Source organism: Atta colombica, unplaced genomic scaffold (assembly GCF_001594045.1).
Source record: "Atta colombica isolate Treedump-2 unplaced genomic scaffold, Acol1.0 scaffold233, whole genome shotgun sequence".
Taxonomy (NCBI): Eukaryota; Metazoa; Arthropoda; class Insecta; order Hymenoptera; family Formicidae; genus Atta; species Atta colombica.
The window spans coordinates 573477-581143 of NW_017259331.1; the positions used below are offsets into that span (position 1 = coordinate 573477).

The 7667-nt window shown below is 29.1% G+C and overlaps 1 protein-coding gene across 4 annotated transcripts in view; it reads left to right on the forward strand.

Annotated features, from left to right (window-relative positions):
- The window catches only part of LOC108688437 (parathyroid hormone/parathyroid hormone-related peptide receptor-like), a 56383-nt gene that overhangs the window by 37121 nt on the left and 11595 nt on the right, over positions 1 to 7667 (forward strand). For all 4 annotated transcript variants that reach the window (XM_018194697.1, XM_018194699.1, XM_018194700.1 and 1 more), the window contains exon 3: positions 4110 to 4200. In XM_018194697.1, coding sequence (XP_018050186.1) covers positions 4110 to 4200 — 91 coding nt within the window. The remainder of the gene's footprint in view (positions 1 to 4109; positions 4201 to 7667) is intronic.

Sequence of the window (7667 nt, forward strand, 5' to 3'; positions counted from 1 at the left end):
ATTATATAAAGCTGATATTTGAGCTAAATTGAACGTCAGAAGAACAATATTTTACTTATGGGAGATTTGCCATCAAGTATCAGCAATCGCCGTTGTAGATAACTGTCGTATTCCAAACTCGACTTTGCGCTGACAAGTGTTCTCTCAGCAAGAAAAGCTCAAGTTCGAACTCAAGCGAAATCTAGGTCCAATAGGATGATTAACCTTCCCTTGAATGATCATTCATTTAACCGGAGCACTACACTTGTCAATATATGACCCTTTACGTCATATGTATTACGGAAAGATATATGAGGATCCATCTCCACCCACTTGTAAGTTATATGCGAGAACAGTAGGAGTTCATCTTTTCCGAGACAGCGTCGCATTTTGTCTTCGTTGTGATTGAACATTTTCTTTAAAATGACACATCGAATGGTAATAAATGAAGAAATTTAATTTTTTGTAATAACGACATAGGAATAGAAGAGAAATATGATTTAAAATACAACTTTATAAAAGCATTATTGAAAAGTAAAAATATATTCTGCAAAATATGTAAAATGAATATTTTTCAAGGAAACTTTAGAACACTAAATTTTGTAAAAATTTTGATATTATAAGAAACTCAAGAAAGAATTGACAGCAGATATGTATACACATATAAGAATAAGTATTACAGAGAAAACTTATTAATTACATATCGATACCCTTGGATAATAAAGTCTTGTGAAACTTTTACGAAAATTGGCACTTGTACCAGAGTTATCCCCGATCGTAGGGAATAAATTCGCTCGATATCAGAAATTTCCGCAATAAGAAGAAAAAGGAATGCTGTGGATTCTTAGCGCGTTTCAAGGTGTTTATTACGAGTAAGTGGCCCAGAATAATCGAGCGCGCATTTTAGAGACCTCTGTACGACAGTCAACATGCGGTACATAAGAGAAAGTCGAAGGAAAAATAAACAATTTTAGCCATCGCAATGGGGAAGACGGTAGGAGAAGGAATGTGCAGCGAACTATGAAACCATTTAGAAGGCTTCCGGATGGATTTCTGCAAGTTATGCGCTTGAAAGAAATAATCGCAAATAGCTATAAATCGCTTTTACGTGTTTTATCACTTTCCATTTTTTTTTTATGGAAGCTAGAGTCACATAAAGTTGCTCAGAACGATGTGGACGTTCGTGATATTAATAATATTTATAATACATTAATAAATTTAATACAATATATTTGTAATATTAATGTAACATAATGATGTCAACTTTTGTTTAAACAAGCTGTTGTTATGCTTTATTGCGTTATGCTTAATTGAGAATAATAATAAGTTTGATCTCAAATAAGTTAATATTATAATGTATAAATTATTCGCAAATATTATATTCGTAGGAAATGTTGTGCAATTTAGTGGTTATAATTTATGTATGTAACGATTGTCGTTTTGCATATTAATTCATAACTTTAACATTTATACTGAGCAAACAGATTCGATTATTGATTGCTGGCAGTAATTCTTAACTTTGTTTTATCCTAAAAAGTCAATTCATAAAAAAATTATCAATGTAATAAGGATTCCTGAATATAAATGTTTACCGTAGTAATACAATCAGGAATGTCGTCAGACAGAATTGTCGAGGCGACAGCAAGACGACGAAAAGAAATATATAAAATAAATAATATGATAAAAGAAAGTAGAATGGAGGCATCATAAATGTAAAATAGAAAAGGATTTTGTGTATTCATATCGCAATGTCTCTGATATTTTATTGGAACAGTAGAATAATGTATAAAATAATTTAGTGGTAGCTTACAAAAATATAAAAACATGCTGAAATAAATGTGTAATATGTAAATTATTGTAATATAATTTTAAATAATTTTATTTAAATGATTATTGAAAAATAATTTGTTAGATATTATCTAAAAAATCATAGTCTCTTTTTTATTTAAACTAAATTCAATGTGAAAGAGAAATATTTATATAACACACAATATTCTTTAAGTCAATAAATTGTTAGTAACACAACTTTTTTTTAAAGAGCTTTTTTATACAATACTGATATTTGCTAATTTTGATCAAGAAATAGTTTTTAATTTATTACTATTTAACAGACATATAATTTCTAACAATAATTTGTAATTCATAACATAATTAATCCATTTAGTTTAAATTTATGTATATTTAATTTAGATTTATATCGTGATCCAAATGACGATTACAATTCAGAAAGAACTGAAATAAAAAAAAATATCATAGCGTGAGATAGAACGTACGGACAATATGTGTATTTATTTTATTCCTAAATGTTATTATATATAAATCATTAAAGAATTAAAGTTATAATAAAGAGTAAAAATAATTAATACTTTCAGAATGTATTCCAAATTTTATATCAATCGCATTCAGCAGAATATTTATTTTGCAACTGAATGGTTAAAAGCTTGCTCCGCTGATCGACGATGTAATCCAATCAGTGAAAAAAGAAACTTCCAACAGTTACAAAATAAAATTCTGCTAAATGCGACCAATTATTTTCTAATTGCACTAAATTTTTTTTATTTAATCTTAGAATATAAGTATACATATTCCTCTTAAAAATAAAGAAAGTAGAAGAGAAAAGCACAAGAGGTAATAAAGTAATTTTATCTTATAAGGGAAAGTTCCATCAATTCTTTTTTACTTAAATTTGCCACAATTTAATTAATGCTAATTAATTTTGTATCCTCTCTGCAAAAAAGTATAAAACGAAAAATGATAGGAAAGTAATTTTCTTCATAAACCTAACAACGAAATCTATTATCGAAACAAAAATTTTTTTTATTTCGCGAAACGGCGATAAATACTTTTGAATATATGCTTCAAAAAATAAATGGAGAATATCATTTGAAGCCTTTAGTTTTGACATATATTTTTCTTCCTCGCTATGAGAAAATGAATGGAATTTCTCAAATTCCGTAACGGGAGTAACAAAAGAGAAAAAAAAGCTATTAAAACGAGCATGGCAGAAGATATCGGTTTTACCGAGTTAAAAATCACAAAGGTGTTCATTCAGAGTGAGCTTTTCGCTTTTCGCTTACGCGTGGAAACTGACGTGAGTTAACGTGTCTCGTGCATTTTCACATTCCCAGTGCGTTTTCACATTTCAATATGCCGATTCAATACGCACCGATAGGCAAATTAAATACGGAGACTCGAAATATTTGTGCGACTATCTCGATTTAAAGCAAAATTGTTTTATTTAACTTGGCTTTATTTAATTTTGTACCTAAAATGTATAAAAAAAAAAGAGTTAGAAAACGTTTCATAAATATTGTACAAAAAAATTAATGATACCTATATATTATAAGTATTTTATGTATATATTAGCCAAGATAAAATGCTGAGAAAAATCTATTTATATCCTCTGGTTCAGTTAAACAAATGAATATGAAAATATAATCGAGTGAAATTAATGCACAATACTTATTGTAAATAAATAAGAAAATCTTTGGACTGAACTGAAATTGCTATAAACTTGCTTTAATTACAACATTACTTTAACTCTATCCCTTTTAGCTATAATTTCGTACTTGTGTCAATAATTCTGTCACATAGATGTCCCATACGTACACGTTATCGTCTTAAATATGATGTACGATCCTTCATAATTTATTAGAACTTCGACTTTCTCTCAAAATGTTGTTTCCCCGAACGAGACCATATTTAAAATTTAAGAGATATGATTTACAATTAGATTTATGGAAAAGCAAGCAGAGCTAAGCACTTGTATTTTGTTATATTCCATTTTTACTGTTTTCCCTCTACATTTATGTCACGAAATAATTGCTAAATCGTTTACAATCCCTACAATAAACACATTTTATGTGAATTGTAATGTGGTTGCACTACTTATCGCATTGACAAATCAATTTAACTCATAATGATTTCATTAATATTAACATTAAAAATTTGAAATTCCAAAACAATATTAATATATTATTAATAACATAATTACATAAACAGAGTGGTTGCAATTACCTTCATTTCTTTTATTTTTTTTTTATTTCTGCGACATAAATTCTCGCGTAGCGTAGAATTATCAGAGTTACTCTATTGTATATTAATCTATATTTACATCGAATCCGTTTCAGAGGAATGATGTCATCGACCAAATAAAGTTGATGGACGACAGATTGAAATCGGAAGCCAAGCGTTGCAATCTTGGAAATAAATTGGAGTTAGGTGAGCAGAATAAAATAATATTTCAACGAAACGCACGAGAAAGATCGTCGCGAGTCGAATGCTATTGATATTTCAAACGAGAATGATTGCGATATGCGGTATGATTTCCATTATAAAAGAGTGTTTCTAGTAGTAACACATGCTCGAATGATCTTAAATCCGACGCCTGCTGCGAATCTCACTCGCCGACTGCTTCATATCATCTTTATATACATCTTTCATACAGAAAGCTTTTGTCACGTGTCTGTTCTACTTGTGTCTGCCTCTGTATTGCGTGAAAATTACAATTGCTCGTTATATATCGTCGTTTTAATTAATACTGTTGTATTAGTCATTGAATACAATAGGCAAAGTATTGGCCATTTAATTATACTGGAAATGCGAGGGTAAAGGTGACATGGCCAATCACAAACTATGAATAATTATAATTTGTAATAGGATCGTAAATAATTACACTAATTTCTTCACTATTTAGAAGCGCTACATATTAATAATAATATGTATATTTTTTTTTCTTACGGATTTTGTGAGTTTAAATATTATTATTACTTGCATTATATTAACATCATTTGAACACTCTTATTACGTGTAATGACGGCTCCGAAATTTGGAGATCTTTTATTTTTCTACTTTTATCGTATATAATGAGAGAATTTGATTTCTTGCTTCTACACGAAATAATTTCGTGCAGAGGAAAACGAAATAATTTGCGGTACTCTTTGAAAGTATCGCGCGACTCCGATAATCAGTATTGGCGACAACAACAACAATTGCAAATCAACAGGTTATAAACTTGCATGATACGCCATGAGAAGATTGAAAGATGATGCACACAACGCACACGGACTAACCGCGCGCTCTCGCACGTGTCGCAGCACACATTTCGCGTTTCTGCGCGTGTACACACGCGCGTGAGTAAACGGTAGCCATAGAATGTCTGTGGAGCAATTAACGTCGCAATTAATCTCGCATCGTGATGCTAGCCTGTTCATCAGCTTGAAATCAAACGCAAAGCTAACGTGCCACCATTAATTACACAAGCGGCATTGTAAATCGAGAGTTTCATGAGTTTCATTTATTGTCCCGCCTTACAAAAGGAAGTTACACAACAAGTTGCTTAACACGCTAAATTCCATTGATGATTAAACTGTTTTATTAAACTTGAATCGTTGTATTAAGTCGTTTAAGTTATTTAAGATGGAATGTAATTAAACATTTAGAAAAGCCATCCATTCCACAGTCTATTCAAAGGAGAAGAATGCTTTAACTCGGGATTAATTAAAGTTAAAATGAAGATAATAGCAAAGAACTCTGATAAATTTTATTCTTTGCAATCATTATAAGAAGCAAAAAATTTAAACACAGCTTGACAAAATAAAGACTTTTAATGTTTAAGTATACAGTAACGATTAAGTATACAGTAGTTTACAATTATATAACAGAGTTAGAAATATTTTTCATAATTCCATTATTTTATATAATTCAGTTTTACCATTGTGCGTAATTTATGCATAATTAATATTGCATAATTATCATTATGTTCTTTTAAACACATTGAACCATAAGTTTTTTTTTTTAATTTTAATAATTATATGAAGTCTCGTGAATTTTTCTATAAGTTTTTTTAATATGTTTCGTTTCAGTTTTATTTTTGTATACATAATTTGTGGAGAGTCCATATTTTAAATGAGATATTCGCAATAAACTAAAAAAATCGTTGAATGTAGAAAAAGAACAAATTCAATTTTTTTTAAATAAACTTTTCTCTTGTTAATTTTAAAATGAGTAAATACATTTTTATTGCAAATAGGGCATTTGTCTCAGAGGACTTAAAATATATATTAGAAATGAGTAATGAGTATAAAGAAGGTATGAATCTAGGACTTACAAGATTCAATATTTGAAAATGGAATATTACATTAGAATGTAAAAGCTTTTTTAATGACATTCTCTAATGGCCAACGATTAAATCAGGAGAGATATTGTGATAGTCAGAGTTTTAATTACAGTGTTTTTGAAATTGTTTCGTGTAATCTCATATTATTTAACATAAAGAGAAATAATTATTATGTAATTTAAAAAAAGATATAATTTAAAATAAATAAAATATCCATTATAGCTTACTATAAAATTTTTAATTTTTTGGATGCAGAAAGGATGTAAATTTAAATTTGGAATTAAAATTTTTTTTATTTAATAAACAAGCATTTCAAAAATGAAAAAGTATCATTAAATGTCATATTTAAATTTCCAAAAGTAATTTTGTTGGATTTTCCTAGAATTCAAATTAAAACAGCTTTATATAAATAATGAAAAATTTGATAAAAAATTTTTAATACATTTTTCCAAATGTTATTAAGCTTAAAATATAATTTTGTCACTTACATAGCTTATTTGAAAAAGATACAAGATTATGAATATCGAAAAAGCAAGAATGCTCATTTAAAGATGTTACGTTACATTTTTTTAAGTACTAGAAAGAAGGCATAAAAGAAATATATCATTATTAAGTTTTAAGCTACTTTATGCCTTTACAAAATTATGCCCAAGTTGAATCTGCTTGTGCAAACCTTGTTAGTTCGAATAATATTTGGCTCTGATCAAAAAACAGTACTTTCAAAAGAGTTTATGTGCTTTCCTTCTCGCTTTTTGAATGTACAATCTATTGATGTATATCTACTTTCATTAATATTAATATATTCAATTGTAATATTTTTCTCTCACATCCTCAACAAAGCTATTATTATATATAGCACGCAAGGAAAATACATTGGGCATAATTTTCAGTTATTTATACTGAATATGCCGATATAATGTCGAATATATTGTTTCAAGTAAATAAGCTTATACTGCTTTGTGCATTTCGCATACAGAATCGTGAACGCATAATACCTAACGTATAGAGATACGACTAAATACAATTCAATGCGGACCTCCAAAACTTAATGGACTTCCATTCCTATAAGCTGCGTCAATGCTGAAAGACCGGTTTTCCGGAGGACGCCGTCGAATTTCGCACTTGACTTTGAACGGCGAACAATATCCTGCACGATTGCTCGGCGGTTCACGTATTATTCTCGTCATCGCTTATGACAATGGCTGAACGCTCAACACGTTTAATAATAATGCAACGGGATATATGTATAATCGGATCTGTGTATTGCGACTCTCATCGTGCGTTGAGGGGTCAGATCTATTATTTCCATTCCATAGCTATATAATACCGGATCATACCACCAGAAATTCATGCGAATTGACATGAATATTCATATGTACGTTTATGAATATGGTCTATAAACGCTCTACAGATACATAAAGAATTTTTGTAAAAAACATCTACGTAATATCTTTTCGATTTGTAATTAAAAATTTGTCATAAACGGGATTGTATAAGTCCCAAAAAAGTAAAAACGTTAAGAGCGTTTTCAACTATATTTTTCTCGCATATTCATATATACATATATATA